This window comes from Enoplosus armatus, chromosome 22 (assembly GCF_043641665.1).
Source record: "Enoplosus armatus isolate fEnoArm2 chromosome 22, fEnoArm2.hap1, whole genome shotgun sequence".
Classification (NCBI taxonomy): Eukaryota; Metazoa; Chordata; class Actinopteri; order Centrarchiformes; family Enoplosidae; genus Enoplosus; species Enoplosus armatus.
The window spans coordinates 8,978,329-8,998,092 of NC_092201.1; the positions used below are offsets into that span (position 1 = coordinate 8,978,329).

Sequence of the window (19,764 nt, forward strand, 5' to 3'; positions counted from 1 at the left end):
TTATTTAGCCCCCTTGCTTTCTCACCATGCTTCACCATTTGCCGTCACCTCTTGCATCTTTGCTGACTTTCCTCTTCTTTTCACCCTCTAAATATGTTGTCTTCTTGCTTTTTATGTCCTCTCTTGCCCTCTCTTTGTAAGGTTAAGTAGCACTGAAGCGATAGCAGCCCACACCTGTGCACTGCACACAACTCTGCCGTCGTTGTTAATGTTGCCATTTAGTTTGAGAAATCAGACATCAGTATAAATACCAAAAGCTGTTTAACACTGGACAGATGGAGGCAGATGCTTCAACCAGATGGTTAAAACCTCAACAATGCAACTTTTTCAACCGCACACAGCAATCATCCAGTCTTTCCCTTCAATTGATATCTTACCTACCCCCTGCCATAAAAAGATAAAACTGGGTGACATACTGTATATTCACAGTGCACATCTAATATTTTTCTTGACCATATTTGTAAAAATGTTTTTTAATAAAAAGAGAAATCACAAACCAGCAAAATATCTTTAGGGTACATCTTTGTGAAGACAGTATTACACAAAAGTCATGGGTGCACCATTACTATGCTGAATTTGTAAAAAACACCAAAGCACACAACAGACACAGAGCAACAGAGTCTCGAGCCAAACTCCATTCACTAACACTAACAATTATGGTTTTTCCCTGCACCACACCAGAGCCAGCAATGTGACACATTTTAAACAGAAACTAAGGTGCAACAGAAAATGATACGAGACTTAATTTGGAGACAGTTTCAGAGTTCTTGTTCAGCCTCCACCTCTTCCTGTGTGTGTGCCTGCATGTGTGAGAAAGTTTTAAAACAAAAGATGCTGTATAGACCGTTGTAACTGTATCATGCCATCATCTTTTCCTGTTGCACCTCACCTACAGTGCGTGCCCCCCCCCCACACCACGTAACCTCAAATAACACTCGCTTGACATCCTTAGTTGTGATACTCAGCCTGATATTCAGCCAAATAGATTTTACACAGAGGACAGAAAATAAGAGGCTTGGAAGCTCTTGGCCCTTGCTATTTTGGACTTCAGACTTTTTTTTTTTTTACTTTTCATGTCTGAAAGCTCACCATCTGCTCTGTGCTCTCTGCGTCTACAGCTCCAGAGCTGAATAACCAAAGACAAAAACGGTGTAAATCGGTCTTTCAGATGAGTGATACATCAGTTCAGTTGCAGCATGTGTCCCAACAGTGTCCCACACACATATTCCCCTTCAAATCGATGTTTCCACGTGTGTGATTGTGTCTGACTAACCTGAGTGTAGAAATTAGCCATAGTAGTGGTTTCTATGTCCTTCTTTCCCAGTATTTCGATTTTGACTGGAGCTGATGGGAACTTGGTTGAGAAGTAGTCCAAGAAGTCAGGCAGGTAGCCTGCTTCACCGTGGACAATTCCCATGACGTAATGAGCTGCCTGGAAAACAAGGACAGTAATGAAACTTGACTAATGTTGACTAGTAAAAAAAATATAACATTTTACATCAGCTCAATTCATTTTCAGTAGGTGCATCATGCTGCACTGAACTCAACATCCATGGATAAATCTGATCACTACCTGGGATGAGTCCTCGCTGAAAGCCAAGGTGACAAACTCCTGGGCAAACCTCTGCCTCTGGACTACGGAGAGAGAGGAGAGCTGTGACGTGTAGGCGTGGGCCACCAGGGCCCCTCCGTTAGGCTGGTTCTCTATGTGGATGTACGGGGCAAACTCCAGGCCCGCCATGCCAGGATAGGTGCACTGCGGCAGGTGTTTGGTGGGGGAAGGTTGTGGGGTCTTGATGGAGGGTGACGGAGAGTTGTGGAGAGAGGAGTTAAAGAGAGATTGTGAGGCGAGAGGAAGGGAGGAAGGCAGGAGATGTGCAGTTTTGTTGTTAGGTGGAGGATAAACGGGTAGAGGGGACTTGAACGGAGACAGGGAGGAGTTGTGTGAGGGATTTGAAGATGGAGGAGGAGGAGAGGAAGGAGGGAGGAGAAGCAGGCCAGCACAAATGGTTTGGCAAGAGCGGTGGTACATCTTCACTCGTTTGTGCTTCTCCCCCTCTTTGTGTTTCTTCTTCTTTTTCTTCTTCACTTTTTTGATTTGCAGCTCCTCTGAGTTGATCTTGGCTTTCTCTTTTTCATCTGGACGGAGTGGCAGAGAGACAGAGAGAAAGAGAGGAAACGCCTTATTATTTAGAGGGAAGAGGCTTTTTACAAGAGAGGACGTTCTTAAAAGATCAACACAGACATATGAAGGGAAAAAAGTAATTTTGAAAAGGCTTAAAGGGAGTAGGGAGACACATCATTCATGCAAGCTTTGTAAAAAGTCTATTCAAGTCTGCGGTCTGATGTGTGATGGATCAACAAACCAATCCTCAACTTCTTTCATTCCCCAGCCGTATGAAGACACTTTCCACTGTATTTTACTGTGAATCAGCGCCTCTTGCAATGACAAAAAAAGCTTCCAGTAAAACAAGGTGAAGAGAAAAACAGGGAAAACTGTAAATGAGGTGCTGATTATGCTCCAGAGGAAACAATACACAGTGAAATAAAAGACTTTCACCAAGTTTGTTACATTATTTATTTTCACTGTTTTTTTAATCATCAACACAAACTGATACCCGATAAATTCCCCAGTTAAAAAACAATTAAACTGAAAATAATGAGTCCTAACTATTTTAAGTAAATGTAGACAGATGACTCATAGCTTTTCCCAGATGGTGTGCATCTCCTGGGGTGCATACATAAAATAAATAGAAGAAATGGAATCCCTTGAAAAAAGCAGATATGACTAATCCAGTAAACAAGCTTTCAAGTGGCATATCTGTACAGAGATAATACAATACATGGTAGACCGTCTCTTGAATGCCTGAGGCGGGACAAAGTGGAACATGCAAATTTATGCACAGTGCTACTGTATGCATTTGTGTGTGTGTGTGTGTGAGAGAGAGTTAGTGTGTGTGTCAGAGCTGTTCACATCTACTTTCAAACGTGTTGCTGGCTATTTCATTCTTGGCCCACGGTTGTGTAAACAAGTGGACATGTACACATTTATAGTATGTGTGTGTGCACACGTGAGTCACTTTGATAGAAGTGCTGCTGCTTCAGCACAATTCAAATATCAGCTATCATCTCATTCTCACACACACACACACACACACACACACACACACACACACACACACACACACACACACACACACACACACACACACACACACACACACACACACACACACACACACACACACACACACACACACACACACCTTCAGTCTAGTTTGTACCCCACACACGTTCAACGCCAGATAAGGCGGGCATGAGAGACAGAATGAAAAACAGCAGAGAGAGAGAGAGAGTAACATAATGTGTGTGTGTGTGAGAGAGCAATAAAGAGAGCAACAGCAAGAAGGTATTTGCAGTACAATACCCAAGCTACTAATCCAAAAGCTCTTAAACCCACAAGTCACCCCTCCCCCAATTGCCTCTATACGTGTACACACACACACACACACACACACACGTTTATTCACAAACCTTAACCTTCATCAATCCACAGAGGAGCAGCACGATAAGGAGGATGGTGATGTGAAATGTAATAAATAGATCTATCTATAGATCTAAGTATGCAATTTCACTGTTTCATGCTTGTGCAAACTTCGAACATATATAGTGGGGGCTACTGGAACTAACAATTATTTTCATTATGGATTAATCTGCTGACTATTTTCTTTATTAATCTTTTGGGAAAATGCCCAAGTCTTGTCTTGTTTTGTTTGACCAACAGTCCAAAGCCCAACAATGTTTAATTAATATAACAAATCAAACATTGGAAAAGCTGGAACAAGGCATTTTACTTTTTTTAAAAATTGTGATTAATTGATTATCAAAATTGTTCATGTAAAATGTTTTGTTGATTGATTAAAATAATTATTGATTTCCTCTCTGATCAACAGCCATATGACCCCTGGCAGTAAATACCAACCTGCTCTCTCACTGTCAGCTGCTCTAACAAACATGTCCGTAACATTAAGAAAGCGTCCTTCATTAAGGTTCTATGCATTAAAAAATGTCCACAATTAAGAATGATTTTCTGCTCACATTTAAAAAAAACAACACCAAAGTGTGTACAAACTGGGATTTCCCCTGATTTGCTTGCACACAAACACACACATTTGTATTAGAGTGGGCTAGACGGTCACGATCAGTTTAAGGTCAGATAAACTACTAGTCAAACAGACAGACACACACACACACACACACACACACACACACACACACACACACACACACACACAGCGGGACACACAAACAAATAGCCTGTGTGGTAATAAAGCAGCCCTCCTGTCAGAATAGCCGTTTGCTGCTTATTGATTTTCTATACATGTTTCCTCTGGCTGCCTCTCTCTCTGTCGCCCTCCTCAATTGTAAACTTAACACTCTGATTACATTTCTAACTTCCACTCCCTTACTCTGTCACTCCCAACATTTGCAAACTTAACACTCTCTGATTAAATACTACTACTGCAAAGCTACTCTCTGGTGGGTAGAGCCTCCTCCTCCTCATCTCTCTGTAGGCTCTGATTCAATATCCCACCCGGCATCCCACGGTGTCTCTATCATCGTAAACACACATGATTAAACACCGGGCTCTCTAGCAGGATGACTGCAGACTTGAGACACACTGACTCTTTATCAGCCTCTCTCTCAATTCACCTTTCCAATTCTTCCTAACACCACGCTCATACTGAGAAGATGAGCCAACATTACGAGGGCGCCGGTCCATTCCACAGAAAGTATGAAGACTGAAAGAGTGAGCTAAATGATCCATCAGTAATTTTCATCTGCAGCCGCTGGCTATGGTATGTGTGGCCAAAGCCTTACTAAGTCCTTCAAATGTCACAGTGTGGTCATGGCATACCAGCACAGAGACACTGTGAGTCTGACTGGAGCTTTAGGACAAATCAAATCAATCATGATAAAATTGGCATCCATGAATGCATGTCAGTGTGTGGAGTGTGTCTAAAAAGGTCAAGTACACAGAGAGACGGCTATTACGTCACAGCGCTCTGCAAATAATTCACTACTGTCAAAAGGTTAACAAAGAAACTTGCTACTGCATTCATGAAGTGTACACAATAGAGTCTGATACATCTGTAGGCTGACAGTGGCAGTTTTATACTGTGTACTTTCTTAATTCAAGGTTTAAAAATCTCTATTGTATTGTATTCTTATTTGTAGTTATTATCTATGATTTAACTTACAAAACTGTTCAACATTATCTTATACTGTTGAGTTAAGTTGTTCAACAATAAAATATCCCGTATGTCTGTCACAATCCTTATCTAAGCGGTTCACTGCCAAAAATATTTATGTTAAGCGTTTAAAAAAAGGAATATATAATATAATATATATTGATTTTGGTCTCAACAATCACACTATGGCATGTTTTCCTTCCATCTCAGTCACTGTTGATGTCAAGAGTCTTTTCCTAATGTTATTCATACATTTATTTTGGAAAGAATCACATTATAAACACTTTCTTGAACTAAAGTGAGAACCAGTGAAGGGGAGAAAGACAAAGAGGAGGAGACAGAGACAGAGAGAGATAGAAAAATAGCAAAACAGAGGGGCTGATAGAGTGAGACAGACAGTGACAGAGAGAGAGAGAGGCAGTAGATACATGAGTAGGCTTCTTTGGCATGGCTTGTCTCTCAGCTTCTCCTAAATAAACTCAAGCATAAATTCTCTTTGTGAGGAGCAGCACAGTGCAAAGGTCAACCCAATGCCAGGGATCAAATTCTCAAAGAAAAAATAAAAATAAAATAGTTACCACCACTGTCATAATGTGCTATATTAGGCCTTTTATGGCAACCCCAAAATATTTATCGTTTAGCACATTTATTATTGTGGCATTATAATATATACAATATCCCCATCACAGCAACATTATATCACAATATGTCTTGCACATATCAAGTAATTTTTTTAAGTTTCTATATTATATATTTTTATATTGTATATATCAGGGTTTCTGCAGGATTCGCCAATTTAAATTCAAGACTTTTGAAAACCATGTAGAATGCAATTTAATACCTGTTTCACGATTGTACTAAAAAAGATTTTTTTCATTTAAGTTTTTGCTAAACTCACATTTGCCCATTATGAGTTTATTAGCTACCCAGCTACTGTAGCTAGCAGTAGTGACAGTAGCATAAATAAAAAACCTTCAGCCCTACATAAATCACTTAATTTGCATGTATGCGTGTTTCCACCAACCTTTAATCGGCTGCTTGACTTCTCCGTTCTCCCTCTTGATCTCGTTTATCACTTTGTGCTTCTTCTTCTCCTTCTCTCTCTCTCTGTCTTTGACCTTCTTCTTCTCCCTCTCCTCTCTGTCTCTCTCTTTTGCCTTGTCCTTGTTGGAGTGCTCTGTGGAAGCAGAGAGGAAGGTTTCAGGTCTCGATGGTAGAAACACATTAGCATTAATGCCCAGATTTACTCACACGCAAACGCACGCACGCACACTACACTCCACTCCATTCACTTCGATTTTTTCTCTAACCTCTTAACTGAACTCTCGCCAAGTGCTTCACCTTGGTCATCACCCTTAACTGTTCCTTAACCTTGTTGGTCTTTCCTCCTACAACAAAATGTTTGGCTTTTCCTTCCCACCAAGCCTCCATTCTTATCTCCCATGTTTCCTCGGCACTGTAATTACCTTCCAATTCCCTTTAAGGCTGCAGCAGTCACTCTGAAGCTTCACTCATAACCTGAAAGCTACGTCTCTGCCCTCATGTTTCTCATCCCTGTCCTATGTTCTGCCTCTACTAGCTACAATATGCTCTGGTCTTAAGAGTCCTAAAATCCTCCCTTTGCTTTTTAACTCTTTCTTTTTATTTCCTCTTCCAGCGCTTCTGGAAGCGTATTGAGTGTTGAGGGAATATTACAGATTGAGGAACTGGAGTGCACTCTGATGTCGCACTCATTGCAAATCGCTGTGGATGAGAGCATCACTTAAAAATGTAAATATCATACCAACACGCACACCTCTTCAGTTGTTGGAGTGCTTTCTGAAAGGCAAAGCATGTCCAAGTGTGGACGGATGTAAATCAACATCTCTCCCCTCCAGCTGAGCTAAGAAAACCTCACCTTTCTTAAAATAACCTGCATTTCATCAAATCTTTTATACCTCTCCTCCTTTGATTCTTTATGTTCTTTAATTTCCCTGTAAAGAAATAAAAAAACCTTCCTTTATTTTTTCCACAGTTGTTCTTTTGCTGATTCGTTCTTTCTTTTGCTTTCCAAAAGAACTTTTTTTCTTTGAACTCAGTCAGATCCATCTTTAAAAAGGAAGCTGTGTTTTCAGACTGTTCACTCCCCTGTGGACGTGGGGAGTGGGAACGTGAACGCAGTGGGGTTGGACTCGCTGTTTGCCGGATCAAAGGAGAAAATGCTTTGAAAGTAAAAAGGCTTAAAGGGGCAGTAAGAGAATTAGAGGTACATCGATACACTATTTTTAATGATTGTATTTAAATAAATAGCGTGGCATTTTGAAGTTTAGTGGGTTGTTTTCCTTTGTCACTTAACATGCAGGTAGTCATGCCCCTCATACCCTATGGTTAACAGGAGGAATGCCAAGAATGTTAACAAACCATTTTAAGAACTAAGCTAAATAAATGCTGTAAAATTACCAGACACTGTAAGCTGCCTGGTGGAGGAAAAAAACAGCACGTTTCAAAACATCAATTTAGCTCCACAGGAAACTGCCTACAGAGGAGGACTCACTCAGATCTACTGCCAGGTTTATAAAAACATGTCCGACCACGCCAGAGAGGTAACGTTCATGAACTTTAAATGTAGAGGCCTTTAACACACTGGAGAACAAGCTGGTTCATCACAGCTTGAGAGACCATCCCATTGGCTTGAGGGTCACAAGTTCAAACTGGTCAGTAACTAAAATGTCAAACAGTGTTCGTTATGCAGCACAGCGTAAAACTAGAGATGCAAATGAATCAGAAATGAATGGGATCCATGAAACTGAAACTTTCTGTTATGTTTTCTGACTTTCTTGCAGCAGCCGGTTTTGAAGGGGAACACAGCAGGTGGTTTTCACTGTTTGGATGATCACAGGAGGGAAAACACTTTGAAAGATAGACGGCCAGAGGCAGACACTTTGTTAACTTCAACGGCACCAGTATCCACGGCTACCTAACTTTTTAGAGTCGGGGAGGAGAATCATACATTCAGAAAGTCGATCACCTGTCCTTACAAGTAGCTTTATTAATTTAATGTACTACATTTAACCTGCAGCATAGTGTTTAACGCTGTAGCCCAGCCTGGTTTGAATATGTGTTAGCAAAGTCTGACGACCTGTCCAGGGTGCTCCCTGAAGCTCCAGGATTACCTGAACACAAAACAGATGAAACTTACAAATACTAATGTCAATCATACACAGGTTCCAATGGCCTGTAATATTAAATATGCATTACAGGACTTCTATTTAACAGTACCTGATACTGACAAACTGTTTCTTTCAATCTTCATCCATTAGATTTTCTTTTGAATATAATTAACAAACAGAATTATGCAAATTCAGTTTCCTGTTACTTTGTGGAGGAATGTGAAGGCTTCAAAGATTAGACACAGTGAGCTCACTGCTATGAAAATCAAAATGCTGGACACCAACAAGCAAATCATTTCTGCAGTAAATTGACTCACTGTGGCATGCTGTGATGAAAGAAAACACGTAAAAGCCACCCAGGCCTACTATGTGGGTGCGTGTATTCAAGGCTAAAAGGGGTTAAATTCAAAACATACTTTAGTAAGACATATATCACTTCTACTATCAGTCTGTCATCAGCAGCTCGGCGAACATTAAACTGAAGCTGATAGGGACGGAAAGATGGAGCTGGCCAGCCATGCGACCAAAGCACAAGATATTTTCAGATCTTTTTGGATCTGTGTTCTTGGATTCATTGTTAAACTACAGGTAAACCTGCCCACCAGGAAAATCCTGCTACTCCAGATGGTCAGTCCACCCCCGCTGGTGTGGCAAATCCATGCTTCACCATTCAAGCTGATCTCAAAATAATTTAGCAATAAGGTTCATACAGTCTTTGTCATCCTGTTGAACTGCTATTGCAAATGCAGAGTTAAGTGTCTTGAAATTTTTGGGACTGAACAAATGACCCAGCCGACAGTAACTTAATTTGGTGCCGATTGTAGCTAAGCTTCATTTTCTCTCCCTTTTCCTGTCGTTGTACACAGATGAGCAGTCCCAGACTTAGTCAGGGTTTTCTGTCAGCATGGTGGGTTTACATGCACACAAAAAACCTAATTACTGCAATTCAGACATTTACATGATTCACAATAACCCGACTTCCTAAATAACACAGGTTTACATGACTTGTCTAATGGTAAGACTGATGTCCAGAACAATGCACAGCAACCCACAGGCCAATAGGAAACTGGAATACTGAATAATCAGAAAATAGATGGACTTCATTGGTTCTCTCTGTTTTGCAAGTTGATGTGTTTGTGATTTGTTTTTATAAACACAGAAGGCTTGAAAGCTGCAACCAATAAACAAACCACTAGCCATATTACTCTTTTTTTAAACACACGCTGTTTTGCATCAGCCCTAATCTGTGATTTATGTGGCACAGATTTGGGGGTTTTACACGACAAGAACAATTTAAAAATTGCCAAGTAATTCAGCTTTTTTTATTCAGCTATGATTTATCTGAATTCAACTTAAATGCGAGAAGGATAATCTTTAGGAGAACTGCATTAGGTTAGAATTATAAAATCAGACTTCCTGTAAATATGCTGGGTGTCAACAACAGGTCACACAGCTGTATACTGTATCCGCGAGGATTAAACCTGCCTGTGACCTTTGAGTTAAACAACAATTTCTTTCACACTAGATCAGACTGCCTAATACAGCAATGTTTCCTTGCCTTGGCCCACTTGTTAACTGCACTTAGTCAGAATCATGTCTCTTATTTCAATACCAAATGTGACCAGGAGTCACTGGTCCCTGTCAGTTGCCTTCAGCCTCACTCCAACAGCAAACCCATCACTAATAATATTGCCGTGGTGATGTGTGATACTCTCTTTTGATCCCTGTAGGAATATTTTCCCTTCCAGCAAGGTCGGAGCACAATCAGCTTCAGAGCAGCGCTCCTGAAGCTGGCAGGACTCACTCTCTGGCTCAAGGACTCTTTCCAGCAACGGGCCCCAAACTCATGTTCAAACCTCCTGTTGAACAGCAGTCTGTCTAACCACTGGGCCGGCCTGCCACTCAACATGTATTAGTTCAAATTGTGTTTTTTTCAGCGTCACCATGAGGCCGTGTCGACTGCAGCTGTGTCACACAGTCATAAGACTGCCACACGGTTAGCAGTTATTATAGGAGGTGCAACTCAGACCGGAGCAATTTAATCCTTGCAACATTTTGCTCAGGATTAATGCGCGATTTCCAGCAACACTCTGTTCCACATTCATGTACCTCCTCATCTTCAAATTTGAAGCTACTAAAAATAATTACAGTCTCCTACTGCTGGCCATAGAGAAGCTCATTACAGCAATTAAAAGTTCAATGCTTTGCTCAAGAGTACTTCAGTGGCATTGTTGAGGGAGTGCTGTTATTTATTGCACAACAGAAGTGTTTTTAAAAACATTCTTAACATGCATACAGCGTTAACAGTTTTAAAATGAACATAATATACAAATCTACCTCAGCAATAATACTACACTAATTGATTTTTAGTCTTATGATTGCTCAATAAAAATGTATTCATTCTCGAGTTAAAAGACATGATTCAATTAACATTCACATTATCTTTTAAATCCTTGTTCTGATTCTGTGTAACGACTAACACCAGCAGCCTCTATCTGTTTTGAAATCCCTATAAAGCATGCAAGCACATCCAACACAGCCTGTTTACAAGACTGTGTTTCTGATAGTGTGTGAGGGCTACAGGCCAACAACACGTTTCGTCCTGGTATTCTCACTGACTGCAGTGGCTGTTCAGAGCATGTCATGACCTCCTAAACTACCCAACTGGAAACGGGTGACATCATGCACTCACACTCGAATGTGTCCCCTCTGTACTCCCACTAGTAGTGTCTAAACACAAATAACATTTACATGCAAATGCACAAATGCAGAGATTTTGAGACACTGCTTTGGTGTGACAATGAAAAAATACATAAAATAAAAACAGCCAAACAAGGTCCACTGATGATACGATAAAACAGAAATGAGCAGCTTCGGCGTTGTGACCTAATCGGTTAATTGAATATAATAATTCCTCCCCAAGAAAAAATAAAATGTATCTATTTTATAACATAATGTGACATCCTAACACATATTTGTAATTTGATTAATGGCCTGTTGTCAATTATGTCTATGATGGAAAAGTAATATTGAGCCACATGTATGTTAATCATATACAGCATTCCTTTATATTTTAATGTAAAAAAAGGGTCTTTTATGTAATGCATAAACATTTATGTATGATATATATACAAAGCATTTATGTAGCCTATATATATTGTTTAATCATACATATGTTTAGATATAACACCTTCATAATAATATGATGAAGTAATTAAATTAAGTGTTGTATGGTATTTGGGATAATTTAACATTGTAAACATTTTTATAAATAAATTATTATTGTTTAATATGTTTACATTTTTTAATCGAGTCTTTTCTGTTCTTAAAGGGTGCATTACAGCAAACTGGCAACCATTTTTTCATCATTTATTTAACTGACTCTTCTGCCCGAGTGAAATTATTCAGGTTTTTTTCCCTCTCACCCACCTAAATGACACGCAACAACACCCGTGGTCATGATCCAAACAAATGTAGTAATACTTGCTGTTGTCAGTAACTTAGGGTCCAAGTGTAATTATTTCAGCGTAATAATAAAGGTTTCAGTGGTAAAACAAGTTAATGGAGGGAGTGGTGGAATAAATACAACACGATCTGCATGTACAACTGTAGAACACAGAGAAACAACAAGCTGTAGAGATCCGTGTCTGTTTCCCATACAGCCTGAGGTTACAGAGGGGGGCGTGGTGCTCTACCAAAACAACACTTACCCTATAATGGCGGGCGGCTGTCATATTGTTATGACAGCAGCGTGTAGTTTTAATAAATACACCGCTCCAAAGAAAATGAAAAAAATCATACGCGCATTGATCTTACAGAATAACTAACAATTTGCCTCAAACGTTACGCTGAGACGACATGGACAATAGCTTGTTAATTTATAACATCTTAGCTCGACTCTGTTACATTACTGTTAAACGTACATGCATAAAACAGGTTATATTTTGTCAATACGACGTAACTACGTAACAGTTCCGCAGCAGCACTAGAGCAGTTGGTTACAATGTAACGACCAGGTCGCGCGACTACTGCCCCTGACTACGCTGTCGTGGAGGGTTCACGAGCGGGTGAACAAGCGACGAAAGCTGGCAGCCATAGCCCACAGAAACATCGACTAAACTGGGCTTTATCGCCATTCAACTCGATGTAAACCTCTATTATAACGGTCAGTTATAAATAAGAGTAACCATCGAGTAGCCTGCGGGTTCATATACAACGTTTAGGAGCGCCTTTTGAGCAGTAAGTTAGCTAGTTCGAAAACGGGACTGTCCAGACAAATTAGGAGGCAGACAACTGCACACTCCGGGCCACATGTTCATACCCCAACAGGCTGAATCTACGATGAGCCAAGTAACTATAAAAGGACATAACTCTAGCCTACTTATAATACACATAACTCAAACTTTATGAATTCGCTTCAAGTTAAATTTAACGAAAGAAAATACACTATGATGGCCTACCTTTGGGTGGCAATATGACCTCCCCATTTTCTCTCTTCACTGCAGAAGTGTTATTAAATCTGCTGATATCGTTGTTGTTGTTGCTGTTACTAACATTACTCCCGGGTCCGGAGGTCACCAACAGTTTATGTTTCTTCCCCTTCTCCCTCTCTTTCTCCCGCTGTTTATCTTTATTCGGTTTCTTGGGTTTGGTGGAGGAAGGCGCTTTGTGGAGGAAGAAATCGCTCTGTTTGAAGACTTTGTGTGTGTTTGTTGGTGGCTGGGATCCACCGGTAGCAAGCACCGGAGGGTTGTTGCTGCTCGTCTTAACCGGGGTGAAGCTCCACAAACCCGCGCTGCTGCCATAACTCTGCTGCTTCATGGGCTGCTGGAGTTTCTCTTTGCCGCTACCGTTGCCTCCCACTCCTCCTTCCCTGCTGAGTTTCTTGGGTTTAACGCTCCTCTCCTCGACTCGGACCTTCTTGGGCGGCGGCGGGTTGAAATCCCGGGAAGACTGAGAGCGGTTGTCAGGGGCTCCCTTCGCCTCGGTCGGCTTGACGAGCGGGCATTTGACGGAGGCGACCGCCGGGGCTACCGCAGTAGCAGCAGTAGCTCCGGTGAGGTGACCGGAGCCCAGCGAGTCAGCCATCTTGAGGCTTCTCTCTCTATTTACTCTCTTTCCCCAACGGCCGCCGCTGCTGTTTTTTTGCGCGACGTGCAAGCAGGCAGTGAAGGGGCGGGGCAGGAGTTTGATTGACAGGCAAGCAAGGGGGCGGGATTAAGTCTTGACTGACGGGTAGAGAGGGAAAAAATAGAGGCGGGGCTTAGCTGTTTAAATTAGCGCTGCAACTAAAGATTATTATTATAATTTCATTATCAATTAATGTGTCGATTATTATTTCGATGAATGTATAAAAAAAGTCTGCAAAATGTGTGAAAGATTTCTCCCCCACTCTCCCAAATCCCAAGGTGATGCATTCTTGTAATGACTGACCGACTGTCAGAAACCCAAAGAAATGTCAGAAATGATATAAAACAGAAATAATTAACCCTTACATTTAAAACCAGAGAATGTTTCACATTTTTTTGACAAAGGACTATGAAACCATTAATTTTCTGTCATCTGCTAATCAATTAATAGACTAATCATGTCACCACTATCCTTGATCTTTGTTTATCAAAGAGGCAACACTGAACACAATTAAAAATGCTTATTGCGTCAATAAGGCATGTCAATCAATGGCCACCTGTATACAGTATGTGTAGACAAAAAGACCACAACTTTACTCTAGAGCTCTATCCTATTGCAAAATAGTTCAAAAATATTTAAAATATCTGGATTTGGGACTTGACACCTACACTGTGCAATCAGAAGAATGCCTGCAGGGCCTTCAGTTAAGGCAGAAAATGATCTTGAAGTACATTAACCCCACATGGTAAGAGGTGGTGTACTGTGTGGACTTCACATTAGTTCTTGTCCTTCTGCTGTTGCTGTCCAGTCTAAAGGGACGTCCACTTTCACCTGTTTGTTTAATCTGCTGTGGCATTTCCTCTCCTGGACACATCCCCTAAAAGACAGCACACTGCCCACAACTGACTGACAGAGAGGGAAGTGAGGTGGCGGGTATGTGTGTGTTTATTGAAATGGAAATGTTCTCATCAAAGGGATGAACTTGCCCTCTTTCATCTAATCTTCACAACTGGATGAGTTTATCACTCTCACCCTCACACACAGAACACATCATTAGACTGTGTCATGAAATCCTCCAGCGCTGTTTACACTTTGATTTATTGAGATGAAAACATTTTCTTCACTCAGACTGATTGGCGGAGCCCTCAGTGCGAGGCCTGTCAGTGTGTGACAGCCAAGCGTGAATATTAAACATGATTAGCGGCTACACGAGGCGGGGTGCAAAGTTACAACTGGCCATAAACATTGTGACAAGATTACTGCATGATGCAAACCAGAAGTGGAAATCTGATGTCTGTGTGTACAAAGAGCCGAGAAGAACACCATGAAGTAAGTGTGTGTGTGTCAAATTCTTCCAGCATCTACTGTATGAGACTAATATAGCTAAAAATAATCTGGCCGAATACATTATACTGTATATTCTAGGCTTTACAACAGAGCTGACACAGTTTTCAATGTCTTCAGATGGCAGCACAGCCTGCTGCTACTGCTCACATACACTGAACACTGATTGGCTATATTTATAAGCCATTACATAACATGTTAAACTGCTCCATGGGAAAACTGAGGTGACCCAGTTAAGATAGCAACCTGAACACACACGCACACACACACACACACACATACACATACACATACACAGAGAGAGAGAGAGAGAAAGTGAGTGTGTGTTTGTGTGAAACAGACTGTGTATTCATATTTTGCTACTGTGAGTGTAAGTGTGCTAAATTAAGGAACAAGTGCATTGATTATCAGGTGTGTGAGTCAGAAAAGGCCAAGGAGGGAAATAAAAGGGAGGAAGTTAAAAACGGTGAGAGGCCTGTGTAATGAATGTACTGGATCCTGCTTTACATACATGTCTTTTTAGTGGATGTAATGTGTGTAAATTGTAATTCATTAATATGAGTATTATAAAGTTTTCATCTGACAGTCTTTTTCTTTGTAGAAAACAAGTTGGAATGTGAATGCTGGAAAGGATTTTACACTCAAATCTTCAGCGTTTCATTTGCAAAGTTATTTCCCTGCATGCCTTCTGTTTTAGTTTTTTTAAGTTTTTGTATTCTTAAACAGACTTTCCTACACTGCATATGCTGAAGTACAGTTGTTTTGACCATTTTGGGTCAAAGTTATGGAAGTCTGGGCTGGATGGTTTGGTTTAGCAATCTCTTTGACTCCTGATTTAGGTTTATTAGGAGACAGTACTGAAATACCAAACATATTGAAATGTTTTGTTATGATGGTGGGTATAATTAAAGCCCCTAGAATTATTTTGAGGCATTGGAAAGTAGCTAAAGCTTCAGATCTGAAAGATTTGGTGAATACCATAGTAGATTACAAGATTCAAGTATTTATTTGTAACATATTCACATTTCTCAGTATGAACAGTGAAATACTAGATGATGAGCTAAAAGGTTAGTGTGCAATAATAATAGATTAAAATGAACTTCTTCCCAGGGCCTTTTTTGGACAAATAAAAAGTGCCTGTTTTAGATTTCAATCTAAACTAATTTCAAACTAATTTTTTTACTTCCCTCACCATGTCTTGTAACAATGCTTTTATCAAACAGACATGACACCAAAGACAAAGCTGCTTAAACCACCTCTGCTGCAACAGTTACACATTAACTTTTGTATTGTAATGCACTGTATAATTAATCTGAAGTGAACATTGGCTACGAGTGAGCAGGAGCAAATAATCACAGTATATCCTCCCACCTGCTGTGCCTCTATGTGTGTAAAGTGAATACAAATGTGAAACCCTCAAGGTCTCTGTGTAAGACAGTGTTTATACCACCTGCTGTGATTAATTAATCGCCATATTAGTATGTGTGTGCATACATTCGTCTTGGCAGATCTTCCAGGTGTGAGAGAGGATCTCCTGGTGTGAACCCCCCCCCCCCCCCACACACACACACACACATATACACACCATGATTGGCATTATCAGATTATACGTGCAAAGCTATCAGCCAGTAGGAGACGCAATTAAATTATTTTATTTCTTGTGGCTTCAGAGACAAGGCAGAGTGATTTATTAACCATTCAACTGCTCTATATTGTAAATGTCTATATGTACACACACAGCCAAACATCATCTCATACGAATAAAAACAAAGAGGCGCGTCTTTACTTAATGTTCATTTTTACTGATTGATTTCTGCAACATACAAACATTTTGGGTGTGTGTGTGTGTGTGTTTATGTGTGAGGAGGGGCACGGGGGGGGGGGGGGGGGGGGGACGAGAGTCCCACAGGAGGCAATGAGCAAAGCAGCAGCGAATCACATCGCTCAAACTGCTAATGATGATTGGAGGAGAGGGGAAAAGGGGAGGGCAGGCTCTCACTTAAAGGCACAGGTGGGCTCTTTTCTGAGATCGAGGCTAGTGTGCACGTGAAGGGGTCAGGCAGGTAGATGGGTCTGTGCTGGATTAACAGGAAGAGATGGAGGATTGGGAAAAACAACACGCCTATCAGTCAGTTTACTGGCGTAGTTTTGTTACTTTGAACCACCAACAGGTTAAAGATTCTTAACTGAGGTGAACCTATCTGTTGGCACCAGAGATGTGTTCAAATTGACGGCCTTTTAAAAAGTGAAAAAGGCAGAGACGAGGGAGGGAGGGAGATAAAAGAGAGGAAACAGCAGGGGGAGTATGAAGGAGACGAAAGAAGAGAAAAATAATGAGACAGTCCTTGTCCAGAGCATGAGATCCATCTCTGCTGCATGTTTTACATTAAAGGACGAGCTAAGAAACAGAAAAAAAAAAAAAAAAAGGGCGGTGGAGAGAGTATGTGAGAAGAGAAGAGAGAAGTGGGGGTTAGGGTGGGGAGCAGTGGACTTGTGACGCAACAAACAACCGCGTATACAAAAATAACTTTTAAAATACCATTTACAAAAAAACGACCAATATTATTATCATCATTAATATTATTATTACAATCTTATTTGAAGCCCGTTGTAGCTATCTGAAAGGGGGCTTGCTCAACGCTGTTCCTCTGCCAACCAATTAAAACAAACAAAAAATTCAATATTTTTAAGCATATAATTCGAACAGAAAAATAAAAAATAAAACCCTGAAATATTTGCCAGAAGCAAAAACAAAAGAGGGCAGCAGAATAATTTACAGTTTGAAGGGAAACACTGTGTAGGGGAGGAATCATCATCATCATGCACTGACTTTCTTACATCTTCTGTTAATAAGAATATTTAAGAGATAACAAAAACAAATCTGAAATATTATATACCTAAACTGCCCTGTACAGTTCTTTATCTTTATAAAACAATGCATATACTGTATAGTTATGGTAGCTAATGAAGGAGAAGTTAGCAGAGAGCAATACAAATCAGGAGAAAACAGTAGTCCTGGGTCCCTAGCTGCTGTTGTCTTATTGGATCTTTGTCTCACACACACAGAAGCACGTACAGTGTGAATTTTAAATTTAGCCGTCAGATGAGAAACCACACAAGTCCTGTTTGTAGAAAGCGGGTTGTTTTGGGAAGCCAGGCTTTATATTAATCTGTCAAGTCCCGTAAGAGTCTTGGGTGATGTGTGAGGTTCCTACTCCGAAACACTGAGGTTTATTGTGTGAAAACTGGCAGCTAAAATAAAAAAAAAACCTGACTTGCATGGTTGTTCATCTGGGGGAATGAGAACAGAACAGCAAAAGATACAACAGAGAAAAAAGAAATAACCAGCAAATCTGAGTCCCAAGTAAAGACCAAGAGAAGCCAAACACACAGAGAGAGAAATGAACTGAAGAGAGAAGCCAAATTAAGGAGGACTGTCATTGGCTGTCTTCTCTGAGAGGCGGACTAAGGCAGGCTCATGGTCCCAGCAGTGAGAGTCAGAGTCACAGAGCTGATGAGTTTGGCCATTACTGATGTGTTTTAAGGTCATTGTGACTGGAAAATGGCAGAATTTTGTTTTAAAAGTTCGGCTTTTTTAAAAAAAACTAATGTTTACTTTTCATTGTGAAATACTTGAGAAGTAAACATCACTCTTTGGTTAAACTTTATGCAAATCATAAGATGTGTGCAGCCTGTGACGTCGAGATAGCTTCACTTTAAAGGGTCTTAAGCCAAAAGGGGAGGGAACCACTTTTACGCAACTACCTCCAATCTTTATTTGTGCCCCATGGGAGCAATCAACACAGCAGGAAAATGATCAGATTGTTTTGCTTGATTCAGTCAATAAAATTCTATTACAACTGCTTACACCGTCTCACCATATTATACACATTTTACTGAACTACTTAGTTTAAATTTTCAGTATCTCTGCATTCAGCTTTGCTTTCCAACGCTGCACAAAGACACCATGATTATTAATGTCCACTGCCACAGAACTAGCAGATATATAAAGGAATAATTCGACATTTTGGGAAGTACGCTTGTTTGCTTTCTTGTCGAGAGTTAGATGAGAAGATTGATCCAACTCTTGTGTCAATATGGTCAATGAGCTTAGCTTAGCTTAGCATAAAGACTGGAAACAGCTAGTCCGGCTCTGCTCAAAGGTAATCAAGTCTACCACCTAACAACATCACTAAATAACACTTTACATCTGGGTGGGTTAAGCGCTGGACTATTTCTCAGCTGGGATCAGTTCCTGAAGAAATAGCTCAGCTCATGACCCCCCATAAAACCAAAATTTGTTATTTTTGCACTGATTAAACAAATTAAGATATAAAGAGATATAAAGTGTTACATAATTAGCATTACAGGTGCTGGTAGGCCTTTTTTGTCCCATTTGGACAGAGCCAGGCTAGCTGTTTCCAGTCTTTATGCTACGCTAAGCAGCTTCTGGCTCCAGCTCCATAATTTACCGCACCAACATGAGAATGGTATAAACCTTCTCATGTAACTCTCTGCAGGAAAGTGAATACGCTTCTTTCCCAACATGGCTGCTGCTGACCACTGCAATGACCAAACTATGTCAATCTATGACTCCGGTAAACAGGGAGGTCGGCATAGAAATATAAAGCACTAGAGTTGACATTACTGCAGCCAACACAGGAACAAACCCTACAGGAAACCACGACGCAGGTGAGAAACAGCTAAATGTTGGTAAGAGTCAGCTCCAGTGCTTCTGTTTCTATGCGGATCCTTTGTAATGTAGCACCAGCACACAGAAAGAGGGAGAGAGAGAGAAACAGAGAGAGAGAGAGAGAGAGAGAGAGAGAGAGAGAGAGAGAGAGAGAGAGAGAGAGAGAGAGAGAGCACCCTGGCAACCTGTACATACC

At 40.6% G+C, this 19,764-nt stretch overlaps 1 protein-coding gene across 1 annotated transcript in view; it reads right to left on the reverse strand.

Annotated features, from left to right (window-relative positions):
• Window positions 1-13,489, reverse strand: part of LOC139305390 (uncharacterized) — a 29,158-nt gene extending 15,669 nt beyond the window's left edge. Inside the window, exons 1-4 of the mRNA XM_070929361.1 lie at window positions 12,862-13,489; window positions 6,277-6,429; window positions 1,571-2,139; window positions 1,274-1,432 (exon numbers count right to left, since the gene is read on the reverse strand). Coding sequence (XP_070785462.1) covers window positions 1,274-1,432; window positions 1,571-2,139; window positions 6,277-6,429; window positions 12,862-13,489 — 1,509 coding nt within the window. The remainder of the gene's footprint in view (window positions 1-1,273; window positions 1,433-1,570; window positions 2,140-6,276; window positions 6,430-12,861) is intronic.
• Window positions 13,490-19,764: the final 6,275 nt, after the last annotated feature.